The sequence below is a fragment of the Loxodonta africana genome, chromosome 3 (assembly GCF_030014295.1).
Source record: "Loxodonta africana isolate mLoxAfr1 chromosome 3, mLoxAfr1.hap2, whole genome shotgun sequence".
Classification (NCBI taxonomy): Eukaryota; Metazoa; Chordata; class Mammalia; order Proboscidea; family Elephantidae; genus Loxodonta; species Loxodonta africana.
In genome coordinates, this window is record NC_087344.1 from 23391471 (window position 1) to 23417341 (window position 25871).

A 25871-nucleotide genomic window follows, 5' to 3' on the forward strand; every position below is an offset into this window, starting at 1 on the left:
AGTCAGACTCTTAAGTCTGGTCTTTTTACGAGAGTTTGGGACATTTGCCTTTTCTTGTCTTTTTATATAAGCCAGGTCATACAGTATTTGTCGTTTTGTGAGTGGCTTATTTCACTCAGCATAGTGCTTTCAAGCTCTATCCTTACTGTAGCATGTATCAAGACTTCATTTCTCCTCTGGCTGAGTAGTATTCTATGTATGTACCACATTTTGTTTAACCATTCATCTGTAGATGGGCATTTAGGTCGTTTCCACCTTTTGGCTATTGTGAATAGTGTTGCAGTGAACATTGGTGTACACATCTCTTTTGAGTATATACCTAGGAGTGGAATTGCCTGGTTATTTTTAGTTTTTTTAGGAACCGCCACACAGTTTTCCACAATGGCTGTACCATCATTTTGCATTCCCACTAGCAAGGGATAAGGGTTCCAATTTCCCCACATCCTCACCAACATTTGTTGTTTTTTGTTTGTTTGTTTAATCTTAGTCATCCTGACCCATCGCCCAAAGTGGGAGTGAAATGGTATCTGATTGTGCTTCAGTTCTTTTATTATGAGGGACCTCAGGATCTTTTCATTTGTTAATAGTCATTTGTATTTCCTTTTCCACAAAATGCCTGTTCATATCATTTGTCTGCTTTTGAGAAGATTTTTAAAAATGCCCTTTTATTGATTTGTAGTAGCTCTTTATATATTAGAGAAATTAGCCCTTTGTCTGTGATATGAATTGAAAATCACCCCCAAATTTGTTGCCTTTTTCCCCTTCTTAAACTGATTTCAGCCATGTAGAAATTTTTTTTAGTCAAATTTATCATTCTTCTAAAGGATCTAAGTTTTGTGTCACACATAAAAAGTAGAATGCCATCCTTTAACAGGTGATTCTAATAAGCAACCACCATTGAGAACCATTGGTCTAGATACAAAAATGACCAAGGGCGCATTTTTAGGGTGCAACCATTCTTAGCTTACAGCCAGAGAGGAGCAGAAGGCTTTGCTTTCCTTCTCAATCCAATCCAGTCCAGCAGCTGATGTCCACTCTTGTCAGAGCAAGAAGTGACAGTAGGACCAGGCATTGAACATTTACCACATACAAGCAGATCACTGTGACCTTTGCTCACATCACCTCATTTAATCTCTCAACCTCCCTGGTAGGAGACACAACCTGCCATAGGCTGGGGTCCTCCAGAAGCACAGCTCAAGTGCAAGTGGCTTATTTGGAAGATGATCCCAGGAAACATCAGAAAGGGAGAGAAGTGAACCTGGGAAAAGAAGGAACCAGGACAGGGTCCAGAAGTAAGCAGGTGACTGTGTGGGCGACCAAGGCTCTGTCCTGCCAGGGAGCTGTCCCACCCGAGGATGAGGGAGGTGGGTGTTTATTTTCCAGTTTTTTTTATAAGTCATAGAGGAAGCCTTGTTGGCATAGTGGTTAAGTGCTACAGCTGCTAACCAAAGGGTCGGCAGTTCAAAGCTGCCAGGCGCTCCTTGGAAACTCTATGGGGCAGTTCTACTCTGTCCTATAGGGTTGCTATGAGTCGGAATCAGCTCGACGGCACTGGATTTGTTTTTTTTTTTTTTTTTTTTTTGCATATGTCATAGGAAACCCTGGTGGCGTAGTGGTTAAGTGCTACAGCTCTTACCCAAGAGGTCGGCAGTTCAAATCCGCCAGGCGCTCCTTGGAAACTCTATGGGGAAGTTCTACTCTGTCCTGTAGGGTCGACTATGAGTCGGAATCGACTGGACGGCAGTGGGTGGGTTATATGTCATAAGTGAGGGCTGCTCCCAGGGGGCGTCTGCTCCTCAGCAGCTCTGGCTTGTCCTGCATGTGAGCTGAGATGCCCCTCAGGCAGTTAAGAAGTGAGTACAGGAACAGGTGAGTGCTGAGAGAATGCAGGCAGCACACCAACAGCGTCTGCTTTGGCCTCATTTTTCTGATGGAGAAAGTGAGGCTCAAAAAGATTAAAACTCTTGACCAAGGCCACATACACAATGTATAACAGAGCTAGGACTGTAACCTGATTTGTGTCTGACTCCAGAGCCTGGAGGGCAGAAGGGGAACATGAGGCTGTATGTTGCGGTTCCATGGGAATGCCTGGACCAGGCTCTCTAGTATCCATGTGTGTCATGAAAGCTTGGCCCCGCATAGGTGAGCATCAACTCCAGCTCTCCCTGGTCCCCATGGGGTGCAGGTCCCCTAATCCTACCCCTCCAAGTACTCACACAGAAAGAAGCACAGTCCATCTTCCAAGTCCTAGAAGAGACCTCCAGTGGAGGTCTGAGTTCAAACTTCAATCCTCAGGGTTCCCCATTCTGGTTCTACCATTCAGCCCCACCCTGTCAAGTTGCTCCACCACTGGGACTCCCTCCGTTCAGACATCACACACACACACACACTCACTCACACACACACACACACACTGAATGACCCAGCTATGGGTGTGGGAACTTGCTGCCTAGTCACCCAGGAATGCTCTCAAGTGAAGTGACACACAACACCAGCACACAGCCTCCCTGGGACCACACACCAAATACACAGACCCAGGCAGAACAATCACACAGAACCAGCACACATAATAACACACAATACACAGCCAAATATAGAGTCCAGGCACACCGGCCCACAGACACGTACCCCCACAGTCAGATGGTAGACAGCCAGAAACCAACTCACCACAGTTAACCGAGAACATTCATGGATATAGTTAACCAAACACACACAGATCTACAATCTAGGGCACTGTTTACACACATATGCATACACACAAACACAAACCCACAATTCAGGCACACAGTTCACACACAAAGATCACACCCATAAACCCATAATATAGTCACACACACACACACACACACCAAATAGAAGCACATAGCTCACACACACAGATTCATAATACAGACACATAGTTTATATATTAACACATCCCGAAACCCATAATACAGTCACGAAAAACAGGCAGATGGCTCACGCACAAACACACACTCACAGAAACACAAAATAGAGGCACACGGTTTGTGTAAACACATGCACAGATCCACAATTCAGACACAGAGTCACACGCACAGTACAGGGAGAGAGTTCACACACAAACACCCACAAAGACCCATGACACAGACACCTTCTGACAACCAACCCCAGGCCTGGACAGCGTGGGAATGAGGCTGTGAGAGGGTGGACAATGACTCAGGAGGCCTCTCTGGGGGAGGAAGAGGAGGGAAGGAGGGCGGGCGAGAGTCCAGTGCATGTGGTTCCCATTACGGGTCTGGGAATTGAGGGATGAGCTGGCGGGACAAGGAGACCCAACATTACTTCCTAGCCCTGCCAAGACAGGAAGGAGCAAGGCCTTTATTTGAGGTCACAGGGCTGGAACTTGACTCAGATCCACGGCAGTTCCTACCATAGAGTGATCTGCCCTGAGCCAGGTCTGGCCCAGGCTCATTTCAACCCCCACAACAGCCCTGTGAGGGTGTCACAGAGGAGGCAAGTGAGGCTCAGAGAAGTTAAGCCACTTGCCTGAGGTCACACAGCTAATAAGTGGAGGAGCTGGGATTCGAACTCAGGTCTTTGTGGTGCCCCTACCCCTGGTCCCAGGTAGATGCAAGGACTCCTCCAACACACAAGTGGAGATGGAGTGCTGGCACTGGATTCATGGTTAACAACAAGGCAGCCCTGGTCCTCAAATACCTCAGAGTTAGGGGTGTGGTGTAGGCATAGATGGGAAGTTGAGGGGGAGGGTGCTGATCTAGAGTGGGACATAGGGTTTGGGAGCGACAAGGCAAGGAACTCAGGGCACAGTAGACAGAGAGAAGAGGAGACACAACAACCTGGAGGCCACAAGGTTTGGGGGCTGTGTCACCTGGTGAGTGATGGTGAGAGGCCAGGGCCACCAGGACTCGAACTTTATCTTGGGGCCAACGAAGAGTTGTAAAGGAAAGAGACACAGTGAGATTTAATAAGCAACCAGCATGAAGATTATACCCAGGACAGCTGAAGACACGTCTTCGTATGATCCAGAATTTCCATTCTTAGGTGTATAGACACCCAGAGACACTTACCCGTGTGCCCAAGGAGACAGGTGCAGGATGTTTACACAGGAGCAAAGTGAGAAACTCCTAAGAGTTCATGAGTAAGAGAATGGATAACTACATGTAGGCAAGGTCACCGCTCCAATTAAAAATGCTGGATTAAGATACTTGTATCTACATGGTTGTTATATTGTTGTTGTTAGGTGCTTGTCGAGTTGGTTCCAACTCATAGTGACCTGCCTGGTCCTGTGCCATCCTCACAATTGTTGCTGTTTGAGCCCATTGTTGCAGCCACTCTGTCAACCCATCTCCTTGAGGGTCTTCCTCCTTTTCACCGACCCTCTACTTTACCAAGCATGGTGTCCTTCTCCAGGAACTGATCCCTCCTGATAACATGTCCAAAGTACGTGAGACCAAGTCTCACCATCCTCGCTTCTAAGGAGCATTTTACATGGAGAAGCGAGTGATCTACATGCAGAAGACACAAAAACCTCCAGTTGAGCTAAAAAAAAAAAAAAAAGGACGTGCTCCATATGGTACCAGCTAAAGACAACGTGAAAACCTGCCACACCATGTTGTGTGGGATCATCCCCAAATACAACTAAAGTGGAGAAACATTTGAGAACAATAACCCCCACATCTACCCCTGGTGGGGAAAGGAAGAGGACGTAATGGCAGGAATGTATCTGAGGGCATCAACTGTGTGTGTGCAAGGCTTTATTTCTTAGGCTTGGTGGTGGACACAGGAGCATTCATTAAAGAGTTCTCTCTAATATGTAACTGTCAATTACAACTGTCAGTTCTAACTCATGGTGACCCCATGTGTGTCAGAGTAAAATTGGTCACTATAGGGTCACTATGAATTGGAATCAACTTGACGGCAATGGGTATAGGGTTTTCAGTGACTGATTTTTCTGAAGTAGATTGTCAGGCCTTTCTTCCAAGGTGCCTCTGGGTGGGTTCAAACCTTTCTGTTAGTAAGTGAGCGCTTAACCATCTGTGCCACCCAGGGACTCCATGGTTTTATCATAGCAATGCTTCTATGGTACTTATTACATGGCAGACATTTTTCTAAGTGCTTTATCCATCTTAACTAATTTAACCGTCACCCAACTTGATGCTATAGGTGCTATTATTCATCCTTCTTTATAGCCGTAGAAGTCAAGGCTCAGGGGGTGAGGGTCACACCTGTCTAATAGAGGAGCTGGCATTTGGACCAGGTGGTTTGGCTCTAACCACTACAACGTGCTGCCTCCATCCGCTTTCCATATTTCATTCATCAGTTTCGTAAGACTAAGAATGTATCTGAGAAGGGGCTGTGACTCGAAGAGGTCATGGGAGAGGCACAAGGAACTTTCTAGGGTGTTGGAAACAGTCTCTGCAATACGTGGGGTTGCCATGAATCAGAAAATACTCAACAGCAATAGGTTTGGTTTGGTTTTTAAAAACAGACCACATCTTGTTTGAGGTGGTAGGTATATGTGTGTAGACAAGGGTCAAAACTCATCCAATGGAACATTTAAGATCAGTTCTTTTTATTATACATAATGTGTGCCTAGGAGCCTTGGTGGTAAAAAAAAAAAAAAAAGGTTAAATGCTCGCCTGCTAACCAAAAGGTCGGCAGACCCCTGCTGAGAATTTGCATTTCTACCCCAGAAATACTGAATCAGAATCTACATTTTAACAAGGTCCCCAGATGATTCTTATGTATCATAAATTTTGAGAACCACTGCTGTACTAGTGGGTCTCAGAATTGGTTCCTAACCAGCAGCATTAGCATCACCTGGGAACTTGTCAAAACCAAAACCAAAAACCAAACCCAATGCCATGGAGTCAATTTAGCGGCAGAGTAGAGCTGCACCATAGAGTTTCCAAGAAGTGCCTGGTGGATTTGAACTGCCGACTTTTTGGCTAGCAGCCACAGCTCTTAACGACTACACCAGCAGGGGTTCCAACAGGAACAAAGTCGTTCAAAGCCATAGTTCAAACCCACCAGCAACTCCTCAGGAGAAAGATGTGGCAGTCTGCTTCCATAAGGATTTACAGCCTTGGAAACCCTGTGTGGGCAGCTCTATTGTGTCCTATATGGTTGCTATGAGTCAGGATCAACCTGATGGCAATGGTTTTTTTTCGGGTATCCCCAGAGCCTAGAACAGTGCCTGGCACACAGTAGGTGCTCAATGAATATTAGTTGAATGAATGAGTGAATGAGTGGATGTGGGAGGAGAGGGGTCTCTCTCATACCTTCATGAAGGAGTTTAACTGGGCCTGTGTCTGTAGCTCTATGTGTTGGTGGGGTCCTTCTCTGTGTGGGGCTGTGTGCCTGCAGCGTTGGCATGTGCCAGGCCCCAGGATGCCATAGTTCTGTGTGTGACAACGGGATCTCTCTCCAGGTGTGGTTTGTGAACACAATCGTGTGTTTGTGTATGTGTGTGTGTGCACAAGCGCGCGCACCTCTGTGTATGTGCCCTGCTGTTACGCTTGTCTGCGTGTCTGAATCTGGCTGAGGCTCTAAGGGTGTGTCTAAGGCGGGCCCAGACGTGACTTGGCAGCTGTGTGTGTGTGCGTGTGTGTGTGTTAGAGGGGGAGGGGTTGGCACGAGGAGGGTCTGATTCCGTGAGTCTGAATTCCGTGGTCTGTGAGTGTCTCCGTCGCTGTGGTATGTGTACAATTCCCCACTACACCCACCGCCTACAACCGTCTCTGGATCCGGCCTCCACACTCGCAGCCTCGCTCCGCCCCCCTGCCCGGAACAGTGGGGGTGGGTGATTGCTCTGCGAGCTCTGGCAGTGAGATTAATTATGGCCGCTGAATATGCAAATCAGCTGAGGGGTTTCCCAGCAGCCGCCAGGGCTCTGGCAGAGACTCCGGTACTCACAGGGGGCCTAGCAAGGGAGGCCCAGAATTCCCTCCTCACACCTTTGTCAATTACCCTTTAATTTAGCACTGCCCAGTTTCTAATTCTTCAACGAGCTTCTGCCTAATTAAAGAGTCCTTATTAAATAACTCATTAATTGTTCCTCACCCTCCCAACAAAAGCCAGCACCAGGGTGGGGTAGAAGTTGCAAAAACTACTGGCACGGGTAGGTGCGGGCCACCTTCCCTGTCTCAGCCTCAGTTTCCTGCCCTCTCTGTAAAATGCAGATGAGAGATGCTACCACGAAGTGGGCTGTGATAATGAAGAAAAAGAATATATGTAAAGTGCTTATATGTAAATTACCCAGGGAGGTAATGTAAAAAAAAGTCACTGAGCAACTCGTGTAGAAATTGTTGAATGGAAACCTAAACTGCTGTGTAAACCTTCACCAAAAACACAATAAAATATTAAAAAAAAAAAAAAAAAAGTCAAAAATTCCCCTAAGGGAGAAGATAGCATTTCATTTAGCAAAATTTGTTCATGGGCTCCATCATTTCCAGCTCTAGGCTCTGGAAAAGTTATGCCACCTCTCTGTTCCCCAGTCCCCTTATCTGCAAAATGGGGACAATAAATAGAACTTTTCTCTATGATTGTTATGAAGATTAAATAAATTAATCCAGGTAAAACACCTGATGGACAGCGCCTGACATGTAGGTGCTCAATAAATGGTAACTATTATCATTATCCACCACATGTCTGTCAGTTTGTTGTACTGTGGTGGCGCCTGTCTTGCTATGATGCTGGGAGCTATGCCACTGGTATTTCAAATACCATCAGGGTCACCAATGGTGGTCAGGTTTCAGCAGAGCTTCCAGACTAAAACAGACTAGGAAGAAGGGCTTAGTGATCTACTTCTGAAAATTAGCCAATGAAAACCTTATAGATCACAACAGAACATCGTTCAACTCACTTGCTTTGGACACGTCATCAGGAAGAACCAATCGCTAGAGGACATCATGTTTGGTGAAGTAGAGGGCCAATAAGGGTGAGGGAGACCCTTGATGAGATGGATTTGCACAATAGCTTCAATGATGGACTCAAACATACCAATGATAAGGAAGACGGTGCAGGACTAGGCAACAGTTCAATCTGTTATACGCATGGTCACCATGAGTCAAGAGTTCTCTTGGTGGCAGCTATCCAGCTATCTATCTGTTATCATCATCATTATTAATTGTGTTAGTTGAACTAATCATGGATCATGTGGGCATAAAGATGATGCCCAGGAACTGGTCTCTAAGGAGAGAGCAAAATGAAAGGTTGAGTGACTGGTCCTTCATAAGAAAGTGAGATAAACTTGATTTTAGCACAGATAGCCTTAGAGGAAGCAGGTGAAGAGGGAGGGCAAGGAGATATTTCAGGGAGGGGGAGGAGAGAGGAGGTAGCAGATGATGGGAGATCAGGACTTAGGAAGAGCACACCTCCAGTGAGAAATTCACAGTGGGGGACTTTTGAGGAGAATATTCAATGTTAAATTTTAATTTGTGGATTTTCCTGCAATGAGACCTGGTTCACATGCCTACTTACTTGCCAACCTTTGGTAAAAGTTGGGTTCACTCACTGTATTAGAATAATTAATGATAGCTGCTGTAACAAGCAACCCTAAAAATCTGAGGCTTAAAAGAATCGAGTTATTTCTTGGTCATAACATAATCTCATGGGGGTCTCCTTGGCAGCATTCCTTTAAACAGTGACTCAGGGAGCCAGGCCCTTTTCTTGTTCCATTTATGACATTCCCATCTTACATATGTGACCTCCAAGATCACCATGGAAAGGAAAGAAAGAGCATGGAGAATCATGGGAGGGTTTTATAATCGCCCACATCTGATTGGCCAAGACTCAGTCACATGGTCTAAACCTAATTGCAAAGGAAGCCGGGTAATGTGTTCTCAAGTATGTGCACCTAAGAAGGGGAAAATAATGCATTGCATTGTTGTTATCACATGCATTCTTGCGTTAAGGATCTTTGAGGAAGGAACCGAAAGGAAAGAAGGCTCAGGTCTACATTTGGGTTGACAGAAGAGAACACAGAGTGAAGAAATCAGCAGAAGCAACAAACTAGGCAAAGAAGTGACCAAGAGAAAGCCTAATTCTCAGGAGCCCTCATTGGTATTTGAGAGTTTCTTCCCCGTATGTGAGATGTTTCCTCAAGATTCCACATAATTTTTTCATGTCCTCCAGGTCTCTGCTCAAATGTCACTTCCTCAGTGAAACCTTCCCTGACTACCTTATTTAAAATAGTCCCTTACTCCATCACTCTGTACCACACAATCTGCTTGATTTTCTTTCACAATTGCTACTACCTGAAATCACAGTATAGAGGTAGTCTCTGACTGATGATGTATTCAAGTTACGATGAACCACGCTTACGATCGTCCATTCTCTTTTGTACATCTTATCATTAGTAATATGTACTACACACAATGTTGCAGCACGTGATTTGCTGATGTTATCATTCCCATGCCAACCCCCAAAGACAAATAAAAATCGGATTTATAAAGATATTGATAATAAAAGACTCATTAACAACCTGCAATAGGCAGGTGATACAACCTCGTTCAAGCACTTACTGATGAAGATCAAAGACTACAGCCTTCAGTATGGACTACACCTCAACACAGAGGAAATAAAAATCCTCACAACTGGACCAACGAACAACATTATGATAAACAGAGAAAATACTGTGTTGACAAGGATTTCATTTTAGATGCATCCACAACCAACACCCATGGAAGCAGCAGGCAAGAAATCAAACAATGTATTGCACTGGGCAAATCTGGTACAAAAGACCTTTTTAAAGTGTTAAAAAGCAAAGATGTCACCTTGAGGAATAAGGTGCACCCAACCCAAGCCATGGTGTTTTCAATCACCTCATACACATGTGAAAGCTGGACAATGAATAAGGAAGACTGTAGAAGAATTGATGCCTTTGAATTATGGTGTTGGCGAAGAATATTGAATATACCATGGATTGTCAGAAGAATGAACAAATCTGCCTTGGAAGAAGTACAGCCGGAATGCTCCTTAGAAGCAAGGATGGTAAGACCTTGTCTCACGTACTTTGGACATGTTATCAGGAGGGACCAGTCCCTGGAGAAGGACATCATGCTTTGTAAAGTAGAGGGTCAGCAAAAAAGAGGAAGGCCCTCAGCAAGATGGATTAGCACAGTAGCTACTACAATGGGCTTGAACGTGGCAAACAATTGTGAGGATGGTGCATTACCGGGCAGTGTTTTGTTCTGTTGTACGTAGGGTTGCTATGAGTGGGAACTAACTGACGGCATCTAACAACAACAACAACAACAACAACATGGCTGGGGTAAGGTCCCTGGGTGGTGCACACAGTTTGCACTCAACTACTAACCTAAATGCTGGCAGTTCGAAACCACTCAGATGCACCATGAAAGAAAGGCCTAGCAATCTGCTTCTGTAAAGATCACAGCCAAGAAAATCCTATGGAGCAACTCTACTCTGTAACACCTGGGGTTGCCATGAGCAGAACCAACTCAAAGGCAACAGGTTTATTGTTGTTGTTGTTGTGTTATGGCTAGAGTGGAGTGGGAGAGGGGGTAGTGGAATGGAAAGTGACTGCTAATGGGTATAGGGCTTATTTTTGGGATGATGAAAATGTTCTAAAATTTATTTACATTAGATAATGGTTACACAAGTCTGTGAATATACTAAAAAAGTTGACTTGTATACTATAAATGGGTGGGTTGTATGGTATATAAATTATATCTCAATAAAGCTGTCGAAAAAATCTCAACCCAACATTCAATCTCCAATTCAAGTCACCCCAAACTCAGTTCTCATCACAACTGATCCCATCTTGACTAACCAAGCTGCCAACACCCTACTTACCTCTATTCAGTTCATTCCACTTCTCAAATCAACCCGAAAGCAATTCAATCCAACATCTAAGTCCAAACCCTTAACCCACCCATCATCCAGGCTCCAATTCAACTCATGGTATGATTAATCCACAATCCCAAACTCAACTTCCCCAAACCCATTTCTAACCAACTCATCTACAACTTAACTCATCAACCTCCAGCTCACCCCAAAACTCAACTCCTAATTCAATTTACTCTGTTCTCAACTCACCCTCTGACTTGTCACCCAGACCCTTGATCCCCTAGTCATTCACCTAAAACCAAACCATGTCCCATATCACCTCTTGATCCATCCCCTCAGCCTAGTCAGAGACCCTGGGACCAATCAAAGTCAGCATAAAAGGCTGGCTAGTTTCAAGGCCCACCACCTCCAACGAGTCCCATTATACTTGATCCCCCAAAGCCACCTCCACCAAAGGACACACCAAATCAATTGAGACAGGTGGTTGTAGGTAGCTCAGATGAGACAAGATTCAGACCCTAGGAGACATATGGCCACCACCAGATGAAAGACAGGAGTAGGCAGGGACAGGGACACAGTTCACTGGTTTATTCTCAGACTTGAGATGCCAATTATGCCCTATGGCCTGGGGTGAAGGGGTGCTGGAATTCTCTCATCATATCCCAGCCCTCCCTAAGGAGGAAGCAGATTAAATACACAACATAGGGGATTTTCCCTTTGTGTTAAACCCAGGTATAAATAGGGCAGCACCATTAGGATCCGGATTTATCTCCACCATCTTGGTTCCCAAACCACCTGGCATGGCAAGGTGAGCTTGGGCAGATAGCGGAGTATCCAGAGCTGGGCTAAGGCAGTAGAAGGAGACCTCAGCTCAGCCAGGGGAAGTCCCACTTCCCTCTATAGTCTGACTTTGGTCCCTTCACTGTGGACCCAACCTGGGAACAGGAATGAGCGAAGGGATCGCAGCCTTGGGGGATGGGATCAGGAGACATCCAGTGCTTAACTATGGGGAAGGGTAGCACCACCGGGCATCGAGGGCACTGACTGAGGAGAGGGGAGGCAGGCATGGGGGGCATTCATCAGCTCTGAGTTTGAAGTTCATTGCATGGAGTCACAGGTGTGGGGAGTCAAGGGCTATGTTGGGATAGAGGGGGAAAAGAGCCAGGTTACACTTATGCCACCTGTGAGGTGGGGAGGGTGGATCCTTGGGCCAGAAGAGTGCAGTCCCCATCCCCCTGGAAGGGAGAAGAAATACTTTTTGACCATACCGAGCAGACCTTCTCCTGGTTCCACAGTCACAGGAGACGATAAATATGGTGGCTTCAAAGCCTCAGCACCAAATGTGCCCCTTCTGGGGCTCCATCACTGTCTGTCCCACCCCCAAAACTCTCAGCTGCTAAAACAGACAGGGCCCAGCTCAAATCCAAACTTCTGGTTTGTCTGGCCAAAGTCAGTAGCCGCCACATCCCACAGGGGCAGAAATCCCACTCGAGAAGAGCTGAACTCCAAGAGGGTCTTCGCCTGTCCTTTCCGGAGCTGCCCATGGGAAGACATGGATGGTGAGTTGAGGGGGGGGAGGCAGCTGAGGCCTCCCCTCCCCACTCTGGCCAGCCCTGTCCCTCCCTCTTACCCGGCAGCCATCATGAGGGATGCTGATGATGGCCGCTGCCGTTTGGTTGAAGGACAGCTCCTCCCCATTGGCCCCGAGGAAGCGGAGGGAACGGCCATGGTCACCCGCAGCTTCATCTAGCCAGGCGGCTGAGTTTTGGCAGGAGTAGGTGAAGCTCTGGTGTGCAGTGGCGCTTAGCAATTTCAGGAAAGTCAGCTGTACCACACTCACCGGGGACCCATCAGCATCCACATAGGAGAACTGGGGGTGGGACAAAGCAGATGGTTGGGGTACTCCATTAGCCCCTACTCTTTCTGAGGAAACCACCTCCCAGAATCTCCATCCACCTGGCAGACCTGCCACTTCTCCTATGTCCCCATCTCGGGGGCAGCCCCACCACCCACCCAGTCACACAAGGCAGAATTCTAATAGTAACCTTTCACATCTCATCTGCCCCCATCCTCATCAAGAAGACCCCTATGCCTAGCCCATTTGACCACCCAAATCTTGGTCTCTTGGTCCACCATCTCTAGATGGTTTTTAACTTCCACATCTATACACAGAACTCACAACTTCACCTCTAGCCCAAAATACTCTCTTGTAAGACCCAGACTTATAAAGCCAACCATCTTCTGAATACTCTATATCCACTGTGTCCTGAATTTAGAGATCATCTCAAAAATAGATTCGATGCACTGAACGCTAATGACAAAGACCAGACAAGTTGTGGGATGACATCAAGGACATCATACATGAAGAAAGCAAAAGTCATTGAAAATCAGGAAAGAAAAAGAAGACCAAAATGGATGTCAGAAGAGACTCTGGAACATAGAGTAGCTAAAGCCAATGGGAGAAATGATGAAGTAAAACAGAAGATTTCAAGGGGCGGCTTGAGAAGGCAAAGTATTATAATGAAATGTGTTAAGACCTGGAGTTAGAAAACCAAAGGGAAGAACACACTCAGCATTTCTCAAGCTGAAAGAACTGAAGAAAAAATTCAAACCTCAAGTTGTAATATTGAAGGATTCATGGGTGAAATATTGAACAAAACAGGAAGCATCAAAAGAAGATGGAAAGAATACACAGAGTCACTATACCAAAAAGAACTGGTTGACGTTCAACCATTTCAGGAGGCAGCATATGATTAAGAACCGATGATACTGAAAGAGGAAGTTCAAGCTGCACTGAAAGCATTGGCAAAAAAAAACAAGGCTCCAGGAATTGATGAAATACCAACTGAGGTGTTTCAACAAACAGATGTAATGCTGGAAGCACTCACTTATCTACGCCAAGAAATTTGGAAGGCAGCTACCTGGCCATGCAACTGGAAGAGATCCCTATCGGCGCCCGTTCCAAAGAAAGGAGACCCAACAGAATTCGGAAACTATCTAACAATATCATTAATATCACATGCAAGTAAAATTTTGCTGAAGATCATTCGAAAGTGGTCGTAGCAGTAGATTGACAGGGAACTGCCAGAAATTCAAGCCAGATTCAGAAGAGAACGTGGAATGAGGGATATCATTGCTGATGTCAGACGGATCCTGGCTGGAAGCAGAGAATACCAGAAAGAGTTTACCTGTGTTTTATTGACTATGCAAAACCATTCAACTGTGTGGATCATAACAAATTATGGATAAAATTATGAAGAATGGGAATTCCCGAACACTTAATTGTGTTCATGAGAAATGTGTACATAGACCAAGAAGCAGTCATTCAGACAGAACGAGAGGATACTGAGTGGCTTAAAATCAGGAAAGGTGTGCGTCATCATTGTATCCTTTCACCATACTTATTCAATCTGTTTGCTGAGCAAATATTCCCAGAAGCTGGACTATATGAAGAAGAACATGGCACGAGGATTGGAGGAAGGCTCATTAACAACCTGCGATATGCAGATGACACAACCTTCCTTTCTGAAAGTGAAGAGGACTTTAAGCACTTACTGATGAAGATAAAAGATTACGCCCCAACATAAAGAAAACATGCCCAGCTACCACCAATGACCGCCCTGACATGGAACACAACAGACAGTCCCTGACAGAGAAAAGTGGGATACAGAACTCAAATTCACATAAAAAGATCAGACTTAATGGTCTGACTGGGACTAGAGGAACCCCAGAAGACACGGCCCCTAGACTCTCTGTTAACCCAGAACTAAAACGATGCCCAAAGCCAACTCTTCAGACAAAGATTAGACTGGACAATAAGACATAAGATGGTATTCGAGAAGCGTGTGCTTCTTATTTGAAGTAGATACACAAGACTAAATGGGCAGCTCCTGTCCAGAGGCGAGATGAAAAGGCACAAAGGGATAGGAGCTGGTTGAATGGACACGGGAAAGCCAGGATGGAAAGGGGGAGTGTGCTGTCACTTTATAGGAATAGCAACTAGGATCACATAACAATGCGTGCATAAATTTTTGTATGAGAAACTAACGAGCTATAAACTTTCACCTAAAGCACAATAATAATAATAATAAATCCTCACAAGTGGTCCGATGAGCAACATCATGATAAACAGAGAAAATAGTGAAGTTGTCAAGGATTTCATTTTACTTGGATCCACAATCAACACTCATGGAAGCAGCGGTTGAGAAATCAAACAACATACTGATGAGACAAATCTGCTGCCAAAGACCTCTTTAAAGTGTTAAAAAGCAAAGAGGTCACTTAAGGTGCACTTGACCCAAGCCATGATATTTTCAATCGCCTCATGTGCATCTGAAAGCTGGACAATGAATAAGGAAGACCAAAGAAGAGTTGATGCCTTTGAATTATGGTGTTTGTGAACAATATTGAAAATACCACGGACTGCCAGAAGAACAAACAAACCTGTCTTGGAAGAAGTATAGCCAGAATGCTCTTTAGATGGGAGGATGGCGAGACTTCGTCTCATGTATTTTGGACTTGTTATCAGGAGGGATCAGTCCCTGGTGAAAAACATCAGGCTTGGTAAAGTAGAAGGCAGGGAAAAAGAGGGAGACCCTAAACAAGATGAACTCACACAGCAGCTGCAAGAATGGACTCCAGCACAGCAGCGGTTGCAAAGATGGCACAGGGCCAGGCATTGTTTCATCCTTTTGTACGCAGAGCTGCTATGAGTTGGAACCGACTGGAGAACACCTAACAACTGAGCCTCAAGCCAGTTATCAACTTGGAACAACTCGGATATGTGAATCTACTTTTCCATCTGTAGGTTTTATGAAATCTAAAAGTAGATCAAGTATTTCCAATGAAATTTAGCATCTGAGTTGAGATGCGCTGTAAACGTAAAATATGCACCAGATTTTGAAGACCTGGTATGAAAAAAAAGTAAAATATCTCAATAAGCCTTAATATTGATTACGTATCAAGACACCAATATTTTGGTTATATTGGGTTAATTAAACTATACCATTAAAATATAACAGACCTAAGATAATTGGCTTAATAACACATCTTTTTTGGCTTCCTTCTCTTCCATCATTTCCACATTCCCCAACTGAGATTTTCTGGAATCACCTCCCAGATAAACTACTTGCAATTGAATTCTTGTCTCAGGGCCTGCTTTGGAGGAACTCAAACCAAGACACCTCCTCACATAATAGTATGGCTTTAATTGTTTTCTGGGTTATTGTCGGTCTCTTCCACTAGAATATCAGCTTCATGAAGTCAGGAGCTGCGTTGTATTTGCTGCTACATCCCCATTGTTATACATGTTAAAATGTCCCCGTATAAATACATGCTAAATAAATGAATTTCCAAATGATCCCAATATTCCCAGGCTCTCAAATTTGCTCTTCATCTCATTTTCACATCTCAGAGAGCATCTTCAGACACCAGTCACCCAAGCCAGAAACGTGAGCATCATCCCCAACTCCTCCCTTGCCCTTTATCTAAACAATTACCAAGTCCTGTTGACTTGTCCTCTTAGATGTTACTCCAAGCCTTGCCTTCTTCTCCATCCCAGCAGCACCAGCCTCAGCCTAGACCCCCTCCTTGCTCTCCTGGACCAACACACCAGTCTGCCTCTGGGTCTCAAGGCCCCCAGTTCATTCCTCACATCAACCCAGAGGTATTTTTCTAACAAAGATATTTGACCTAGGTCCCCCGCCCCCATTGAAACATGTTCCACGACACACAAGTCTTTCATGGCTTGGCCCTCATTCACCTCGCCAGGCTCTTCTCCTGCCACAGCTCCCTCATATTCTCTTTGGCAGAACGAGGGGCTTCTTCAAATTCATCAAACCTCTCTTGACTCTAAGCCTTTGCATATGCTGTTCCCTCTACCTGGAACACTCTTCCTTGTCCTCCCTAACTTGCTAACCCAAATCTTCCAACAGGAGGCCTTCAGTACTTCCAAAGCTGCCTCTGGATTTCCACCACGCCCTGTGCTTCCTGCATTATGGCACCAGCACTCTGAATGGTAACTGTCTATTACTCTTCTGATGCTCCCCCCTCGCCCCCAGCCTTCAGTCTTCATAAAGGCAGAGACCTGTCTGTCCTGTTCATGTCGACCCTCAGAATCCCTCCCCAAACTCCCCACTAGTTTTCATACTATCCCCCACCTTGACTCACCTTCTTCCCTCGACGAAATGTGCTATACCAGTTTCCTGGCTTTTCCTTGGACCAGGAGGCTAGTTTCACCTGGGGTAGAAGGCGAGGGTCACTAGAGCAGATGCTCTTGGTGCCCAGCCAGATTAGGGCTCCCTGATGGAGAACCCCAGGATTTCTGAGGGACTACGTGGTTTCACCTCCCAGCCTGCAGTCTGAGGACAGGTGGGACTCAAAAGATAGCAAGTCAGAGGCAGTGTATCCGCATGGTTAAGGGCTGGGACTCAGAGCCAGACTGCCATGGAGAATTTCTGTGCCTCAGTATTCTCATCTGGGGGATGATAATAAAGCCACCATCATCAGGTGGTTGGGGCTTAATTAATTAATGCAACAAAGTGCTTAGAACAGGCCTGCCTGGACATAAAAGCACTGTTGGAGTACTTTTGCCCAGCACTGTTGAATTCTTTACTAGTTTTTCTTGTCTGTCTCCCCCATAGAAGGTGAGTTTCATGAGATCACAGATTTTGTCTTTTTGATTCTCTGCTTGTACCCAGCGCTTCAGACAGGTCCTGGCATACAGTAGGCACTAAATAAATGTTGGCTGAAGGAAGGATAAGATTCCAGACAAAGCCTGGTGTGGGCGGGGGTGGGTAGGGGAGAGCCCTTCTTGGGGAACGGGAGGAGGTGGTTCCAAGAGCCCTGTTCCCCCCCACACCCCCGCCCCTGGGGCCTCCAGGTCCTTGCTCCGCCCACCCCCGAGGCACTCACGGTCTCAAACTTCTTGTCCGGGTAGAGGCAGGTCTCTCCTCCCGCCGTGAAGTTGCAGAAAACCCTGAGTGCGTCCCTCGAGCAGCCCTGGTTGGGGTCAATCCAGTATTCCCCTGCCGCAGAGCCAGGAGGGGCAGGTGAGCTGGGTCGGGCCCGACGGCCCCGTGCCCACCCGGGAAGGGGCAGACCTCACCGTCCGGCAGGTGCGGGTGGTTGCGGTGCAGCTCGCCACACACGAGGCCCGGGCGCTCGACCGTGCCCGGCGGGCGCCGCAGCTGCTCCAGCTCGAAGCTCAGAGACGTGAGCGAGGCCAGCACCTCCTCCATGCCGCCCGCCAAGGCCTCCTCCGGTGTCCCCAGGACCGGGACGGAGCGCCGGCGCCGACGCAGCCCGTGCAGCTCCGCTGGGGAACCCTGGGGGTGGGGAGAGCAGGAGAGCAGAGGTGGGGAAGGCGTAACAGGGAGAGAGACAGGCAGAGACCGAGAGATGGAGACATGGGAAGCAGAAGACAGACAGAGAGAAACAAGAGGGATAAGAGAGACAGAAAAGAGGGACAGAGACAGGAAAAGGAAAGAGATAGAGAGGCAGAGATACCCAGGAAGGAAAGACAGAAAGACCCACAGATAGGAGAGGCCAAAGTAGTAAGACAATGAAAGAGAGATGGGGGCGGGGAGGGGAGGGGAAGGGAGGGGAGGGGAGAGAGATGGCAGAAAAGAGAAACAAAGATAGTGAGGAAAAAGTATTGAGACAGACAAATAAACAAGAAAAGGCCAGGAGTGATGGAGAGAGGGAGAGAGACAGAGAGAGGTGGGGTAGGGGAAACAACCAAGTAAGATAAGACCCAGGTCACTGTTCCTGTAGGAGGATTGTCCACCCACCTGCCCCACCCTTCTTAGAGCTCAGACCCACCCTGGGCTTTCAAGGAACCGCCCTCCCTGCCTACATCCTCTGAGCACTAGGGACTGCCCCACCCATGCTGGGCACTGAGGACCCAGTGGAGACACTCCAGACATAATCCCTGTCCTTCCCCCCCCCAGTCCTGGGCAACTCACCGGGGGCCCAGGAGGCCCTGGGGGGCCAGTGTCTCCTCGGGGACCAAGGGATCCCTGTAGAGAGAGGTGACTTGAGGGGTGGCTCTGCGGAGACCTGGCCCCTACCCACCACCACCAACATACACACACAGAGCTTTGGGGGAAGGATACACAATGTTCAGCACCAAGATACACACCTTCTTTTCCTATTTAAACATCTCTGAAATCAGTATGCATCTTAATGTCTTTGGCAAATGATTGTTTACTTGACAGAATTGTTTTCTTGGCCATTTATAAAACAATGATGCATCTTACAGCTGATGGCATCTCAGATTTGATGAAATACAATAGTAGGTGTTTGCTAAATATGTGTTAAACACATGATTGAATGAATAAATTAATGAATGCAGAGGTATCAAGGGTCCCGTGAAGTGAAGGGGAAGGAGCTGGGATGTGGCAGCCCAAGGGAGCATCATGTACTCACCGGGGACCCCTTTGATCCCTTCTGTCCCAGAGGGCCCTGTGGGGTGGACACAAGGAGAGCTGGAGTCCTGGACTGGCCCTCTGGGGGGACACCACCCTACCAATTCCCCATACTCACTGCCACACCAGGGGCCCCAGGGTGACCCAAGGAGCCGATGGGGCCAGGGAGACCCTGGAGAAAGGACATTAGAATCAGCATTGATGAGGTTTATCCCTGCTGCCCAGACACCCCCAGACTAGCCTCCAATTCCCCGAGAGAAACTCCCAGCCACTAGACACAGCCTCCAACCCACAAGTCCTTAGATACAACCCCCCATTTTCACCAGATATAACCTCCATCATTCCAGACCCCTATCTCTCCACTCTGTCAGAACCCGGGGGGCTTCCCAAGCCCCCACATCCCCAGTTTCTACACAAGCCCATTCTCTGTCTCCCCACCTGCCCCCTCCTTTGAACAGACTCTTCCCATTCAGGACAGGACACACACTCACAGGATCTCCCATGGGGCCGGGGTGGCCCTGCACGCCTGGAAATCCACGATCCCCTTTCTCACCAGCTTCCCCAGGAGGACCAATGAGGCCAACTAATCCAATATGGCCCTAGAGGACAAAAGGGGCACGCGGAAGGGAGAAGTGGGGGTGCTAGGGGTTTTTTTCCTAGATCCCTGGGGTAATGAGTTTGGGAGCAGAGGAGACTCTGATCTCCCAACCTCTCCGCCAGGAAGGGAGGTAAATGTGGGAGTTGATCGGGGAGATGAAAAATGGGAATAAGGTACACTTACCTTTTCCCCCTTAAGGCCAGCATCTCCCTTCAGTCCTGGAAGGCCAGAGGGGCCCTGGAAGGCGAGTGAGGGTCAGTCAGTGATTTTCAAATGCAAAATCTTGAGGTCTATGTGGGTGATGGAATTACTAGGGATGTGGTCATGGGGATGGTCAGGAGAAAGGAGGGGTTGATGAGCCACTTGGTTAGAGGATGGTCAGTGGTCAAGATCAGTATGGATGATCAGTGTAGACCATCAAAATGGAAGGTCCCTGTGGGTGGTCAGTGTAGACCATCAAGATGGAAGGTCAGACTGGGTGGTCAATGTAGATCATCAAGATGGATGGTAGGTGTAGTCAGTGCAAACCATCAAGATGCAGGGTCAGTGTGGTCATCAGTGTAGACCACCAAAATGGAAGGTCAATGTGGGTGGCCAGTGTAGATCATCAAGACGGAGAGTCAGAGTGAGTGGTCAGTGAAGGTCATCAAGATGGAGGGTTAGTGTGGGTGGTTAGCATAGACCATTGAGACAGATGGTCAGTCTGGTGGTCAGTGTAGACCATCAGGATGGGTAATCAGAGTATAGATTGTCAGGGTGGACAGTCAGATAGATGGTCAATGAGGGATCAGCCTGCATCATCAGCACTGACAATCACTGGATGCCAAGTGTGGTCGTCAGCGCTGGGACCTCAGGGGCAAGGAAGTCTCTTACCAGGGGGCCAGGAGGGCCCATCTGTCCAGGAGGTCCTAGGAGGCCTGGTTCACCCTGAAGATGAAACAGAACATGGGGGAGGTTCCACCCTGCCAGAACCCAGTGTGGACACCCCACCCACCACCAAGGTCAGCTCCTCCCAATTATGATGAAAAATTAGGTAATGGTAGCACACATCTGCTGCACCGGCCTCTGTCCACCACTGTTCCCACTCCACTCACCACAGGGCCAGGGATTCCTCGTAGACCTTCAGGCCCGACACGCCCAGGAGGCCCTCGAGCCCCAGCTGGGCCTATCCCCCCTGGGGGGCCATCAGGGCCTGGCTCCCCCTGAAACAGACAGGGTCAAGGGAGGGGGGAAATAGAGTCAGGGGATATCTACCTCCTAACCCCAGGGAAGAACCATCAGGAATGGAGAGGGGATTGGACCACCTGTGGTGGTCACAGGCCCCTCTCCATCCTGATGGTACCACTGTTGGCCAAAAGATCAGCACAGGGACCCTTGCCAGGGATGGGGGTACTCACTTTGGCACCTTTCTCCCCTTCTCTGCCTTCTTGACCCATGCGGCCTGAAGGACCCTGAGGAGGGAAAGACAGTGTGAGCAGGGATCTGCATGGGTGAGTTGAGGGGGGGCCTGTGGAAGTGAGTGGGGGCCTGTGTGGGTGACTAGGGGCTGTGCTTGTGAGTGGGGGTCTGTACGGGTGAGTGTGGGGAGCTGTGTGGGTGAGTGGGGGCCTATGTGGGTGAGTGGGGGCCCATGCGAAGATGAGGGGGGACCTGTGTGAGTGAATGGGGCCCTTGTGTGGGTGAGTGGGGGCCTGTGGGGGTGAGTGCGGGCCTGTGCAGGTGAGTGGGGGCCTGTGTGGGTGAGTGGGAAAAGGTGGGACCCAAGGCAGCCAGGAAGTGGGTGTCACTCACCCTCTTGCCAGGGGGCCCAGGGGGGCCCGGTTCCCCAGAAGCACCAGGTGGGCCCTACAGAGATTATAACAGCAACAGTGTTCACCTTAGCTAACACTGATTGTGCATGACTATGTTTCAGGATGCCTTTAGTTAGCTTTCCCCAAACATCAACCCCAACACCAGCCATCTCCCACCTTCCCTGGTTGCTCACATTCAGGGTGAGGCTCCAGAAAGGCCCTCCAGCTCACCCACTCAACTTCCCCCAACCCTGCTCTCCCAGCACCAAGCCTCTATTCCCCACTCACCGGACCGCCAACATCACCAGGGTCTCCCTTCTCCCCTGGGGGGCCATCTATACCCTGGGTGGGGGGAGAATAGAGTTGGGACTGGTCATGAGAGTACATAAGAATTTGGAGGAGAATGAGGGTGATTCCCTCTACTAACACTGCCCCAGTCTGTGGGCTATGGAGATGGGGACAGAGTTAGGGAAGATGCTGGGCTTAGGGTGGGGCAGGGTAGGGGATCAGGGTCATACCCACCGAAGTGCCAGGGTCTCCTGGGGGTCCTAGGTCTCCTGGGAGTCCTGTGGGGCCCTGGACCACAGAGTAATTAACAATCACTTCTCTGAATTATTGAACATTCATTCATTCATTTAATTTATGTGCTGGGGACAAAACACAAAATCCCCGCCCTGGCAGAGCGCACGTTGCAGGGGTTAATGGGTGCAAGCACTGAGCTGAGATGGTGACACACATCTCCTCACTTCGTCCTTCCAGCAGTCCCCAGTTCAGGACTCACAGAGGGAGCCATCACTCAGAGAGGGGGACACAGAAAGTGAGGGGTGGGGGTGAGATTCAAATTGAGGTCCCACAGACTGTGAGGCTCCTCACTGCCTCCATCTGGAGGTTCAGTGCTCCCCGACCCCTATGGCGGAAGGGCCTCAAACCTCCACCCCATGCCAAATCTCCCCCTCAACCCCAACTCTGACCTAACATTGACCTCAACTTTCCAACACAGTAAGGATGATTCAAAGGGAAAGCAAATTATACTCCATACAATAAGGTATAGCCACTGTATTTTTATGTTGATTGATTGATTCATGCATTCATTTATTCAGCCACATTCTGGGTTGCTCATGGGGTCCATTAATTCAAACCTGAGACCCCTGGCTAAAGGCTTGGGAGCAGGTTGGAGTGTGCAGGCATGTCCACCCCCTCTCTGTCTCCACCTTCCCTTTGCCCCCAGAGCTCACCACACTCCCTTTGGCTCCATCCTCTCCAGGGGGTCCTTTCTTGCCTGGGGGTCCAGCAGCCCCAGATGGGCCTGAGTCCCCTTTTTCACCAACTTCTCCCTTGGGACCCTTTGCAGAAACAGAGGTCAGAGGTCAGAGTGGCCTGGACCCTCCAGGGGTCAAGGGTTAGCAAACTTGGATTCAGGAATAAGGGTGGTCTAGGACTTCCCTGGGGTCATGGGTCACAGTAGCCTAGGTTGCCCAAGGATTAGAGGTCATAGAGACTTAGGATTTCTAGGGGCCAGGGATCAGATTGGTCCAGTTGCCCAGAGGTCATGGGCAAGGGTGGTATATGCCACATTTGAGTGAATTAGAAAAACGGCCCCCTCTGAGTGACTGGAAACACTGGAGACGTAGTGATTAAGAGCCACAGCTGCTAGCCAAAAGGTTGACAGTTCGAATGGAAACCCTATGGGGAAGTTCTACACTGTCTTGTGGTGTCACTGTGAGTCGGAATCAACTTGGCAGCAATGGGTTCTGAGTGACTCATCCCCAAGCCAGAGTTCATGGTTTGGATTTGAGCCCCACTTCCCCCCTTGGCCTTGAACCTTTGTGCAGTGTACAGCCTACAAAACTAGGTAGAAGGCCTATCTGAGACTTCTCAGGGGTCTTTCATCAAGAAAGCCAGGGATGATCATACGTCAGGGGTCAGTGAGTGACCTAGGACTGCACAGAGGTTAAGATGGCTCTGAGTGCCCGGGATGGGTGCAGGTGCCAGAGAACAGTCACTCACCGGGATGCCTGGTTTTCCTGGGGGTCCTGGGTCTCCAGGCTCCCCTGGCTCACCCTGCAGGAAACAGAATGGGAGCAGGGAAGAGTCCTACCCTGGCAGACAGGGAGAGGCTCCCCAGAAGAGCCACCACCAATCAGAACTTGTCTCCCACCACCACCCTGTACAGCCTCCAATCCATCCTCTCTCTCTCTCCCTCTCACCTTCTCGCCCACAGCGCCCGGCTGACCAACTCCTCCAGGCAGCCCTGGAGGGCCCTGGAGAGACAGCAAGTAGAGGTGAGACTGTGGAATCCAGACATCCTGTTCTTGGGAAATGGGTGTTCCCCATGTTTGAGGCATCCTACCCCCCCTCCCCAGAGTTCTCACCTCTGATCCACTGGGTCCATGGGGGCCCCGTGGGCCTGGAGGTCCATGGGGACCCTGTGAGAAGGTCAGAATAGCATCCAGTGATCCCACGGTCCCCTGAAAGCCTCCAGTGACCAAAGACGCTACCCTTGATGCTAGTGATTCACATGACACTTGAAATGGCCATGGTGCCCTGTAATCCCCCCAAATGAATCCTATCCCCATCCTGTAACCCTGACTCCCCTTCCCACCTTTCCCTGGAGGTCCATACCATGGGCCCTACGTCGCCAACCTCCCCCTTCTCTCCAGAAGGGCCTGGCATCCCCTGCGGGACAAAGAAGCAAGATTACAGCACAAGGTAGGGGAACCAGAGGCACCACCCTGTAATTCAGATGCTCACCTGCAGGCCAGGGGGGCCAATAACCCCCACAAAGCCTCTGACTCCATCATCGCCTTTCTGTCCAAAGAGACCTGGGGGTCCCCGGCGTCCCTGAGCTCCGTCTGCTCCCTGGGAGAAGGACAGAGGCAGGGGCACAGCTAGGATTGAGATCAAGGGCTGGAGATGGGGTTAGGCTCAAGGGTCAGGATTGAGGTTAAGCACTGGAGTCAGGGTTTGGTGAGGGTCAGAACTGGGTTTGGAGTTGGGGTCTGGGTTAAGGATCAGGTTTTGGGAATGAGGTCAAGGGTTGAGTCAAAGTTTGAGATTGGCATTGGATGGTGAGTCAGGTTTAGAGTTGAGGTTAAGATCATGAACAGGGTTCTGATGAGGTTGATATGGATTTAGGGTTGGGTTTGAAGTTGGGGCCAGGATCAGATTCAAAGTTGGAGTCCAGGTTTGTAGTCAGCTTTGGAAGGTGGGTCAGGGCTAGGGGGTGAGGTTAGGACTGAGTCAGGGTTTGATTAATATGAGGTTTGGAGTTGGGACTGAAGTTAAGGTCATGAGCAGGGTTGAGGTTGGGGCTGAGATGGGGTTCAAGGTTGGGGTTCAGGTTGGGACTGGGTTAAGTTCAAGAGTTGAGTTTATACTGGGTGTTGGCACTGAGTGGTAGATCAGGGATGGGGTTGAAGTTGGACCTGAGTCAGGTCGACAACACTCTTACTTCCCGTCAGGGATCCAGAAAGGGTCACAAAGCTCGGAGCACTCACCGGGGAGCCTGGGTGTCCTGCAGGACCTCGTACCCCTATTGGTCCAGGTGGGCCCTGAAAAAATCCAAAACCCCTCAGGTTCAAGACTAAGGAGGGGCACTAGAAATGTCAGTCCCTGCCTCCTCGTAGACACCTTTTTATTAGAAAAACTATCCCCACCAAGAAGAGGTAGCTATATCCTCCCAACCGTATATCTTCCTAGAAACCAACGTGGGATCAGAAATGGACATCTGCTCCCAACTTGGCCCATCCAGGCCTTTCCCCAGAAATCCCACCAAGACCCAAAGACTGAGCTGGCTCACTGCTGCTGGGCCCTGGACCTGAAGTTCCTGGAGGAGAGCTGGGGCAAGATGCCTCATAGCCAGAGACACATGCAGAGAGAAGTATGTGCCACCAAGGAAAGGGAGAGGAGAGAGTAACCTTCCAGTTCTCTTGGGTCCCCAGCTACTCTGTCTGCAGTTGGGTTCTGTGACCCCCTTTACTCAAGGTAGCTTGAGGGGCTTCTGTTCTTTGCAGGTGTCAAGATGGGGCTCAGGAAGGCAGGAAGCTCTGTGGCCACCCCCTCCCGTCTTTCGCATCCCAGACCCCCCCTCCCCTTCCCTGAGGAGCAAGCCCCAACCAGGGCCCCCACTTACCGCATCCCCCTTATCACCTTTGCTCCCTTTGTGACCAGGGGCGCCTACTTCACCCTGAAGAGGAAACGGGATGAGGGAAGACTCAGCCCTTCCATACCCTCCCCTCTTCCCCTGGACCCTCCCTCTCCATGAGC

General features: G+C 48.7%; 1 protein-coding gene across 2 annotated transcripts in view; it reads right to left on the reverse strand.

Moving 5' to 3' along the window:
• Positions 1–11364: 11364 nt before the first annotated feature.
• COL5A3 (collagen type V alpha 3 chain) overlaps positions 11365–25871 on the reverse strand; it is a 42606-nt gene continuing 28099 nt past the window's right edge. For both annotated transcript variants that reach the window (XM_064280620.1, XM_064280619.1), the window contains 24 exons: positions 25738–25791; positions 25103–25156; positions 24357–24464; positions 24228–24281; positions 23978–24031; positions 23813–23866; positions 23613–23666; positions 22841–22948; positions 22128–22181; positions 21894–21947; positions 21607–21660; positions 21213–21266; positions 20910–21017; positions 20689–20742; positions 19999–20052; positions 19709–19816; positions 19336–19389; positions 19219–19254; positions 18756–18809; positions 17897–18116; positions 17704–17816; positions 16960–17028; positions 12422–12661; positions 11365–12327 (listed from right to left, as the gene is read on the reverse strand). In XM_064280620.1, the coding sequence (XP_064136690.1) occupies positions 12181–12327; positions 12422–12661; positions 16960–17028; positions 17704–17816; positions 17897–18116; positions 18756–18809; positions 19219–19254; positions 19336–19389; positions 19709–19816; positions 19999–20052; positions 20689–20742; positions 20910–21017; positions 21213–21266; positions 21607–21660; positions 21894–21947; positions 22128–22181; positions 22841–22948; positions 23613–23666; positions 23813–23866; positions 23978–24031; positions 24228–24281; positions 24357–24464; positions 25103–25156; positions 25738–25791 (2013 nt within the window). In that variant the 3' untranslated portion in view covers positions 11365–12180. The remainder of the gene's footprint in view (positions 12328–12421; positions 12662–16959; positions 17029–17703; positions 17817–17896; positions 18117–18755; positions 18810–19218; positions 19255–19335; positions 19390–19708; positions 19817–19998; positions 20053–20688; positions 20743–20909; positions 21018–21212; positions 21267–21606; positions 21661–21893; positions 21948–22127; positions 22182–22840; positions 22949–23612; positions 23667–23812; positions 23867–23977; positions 24032–24227; positions 24282–24356; positions 24465–25102; positions 25157–25737; positions 25792–25871) is intronic.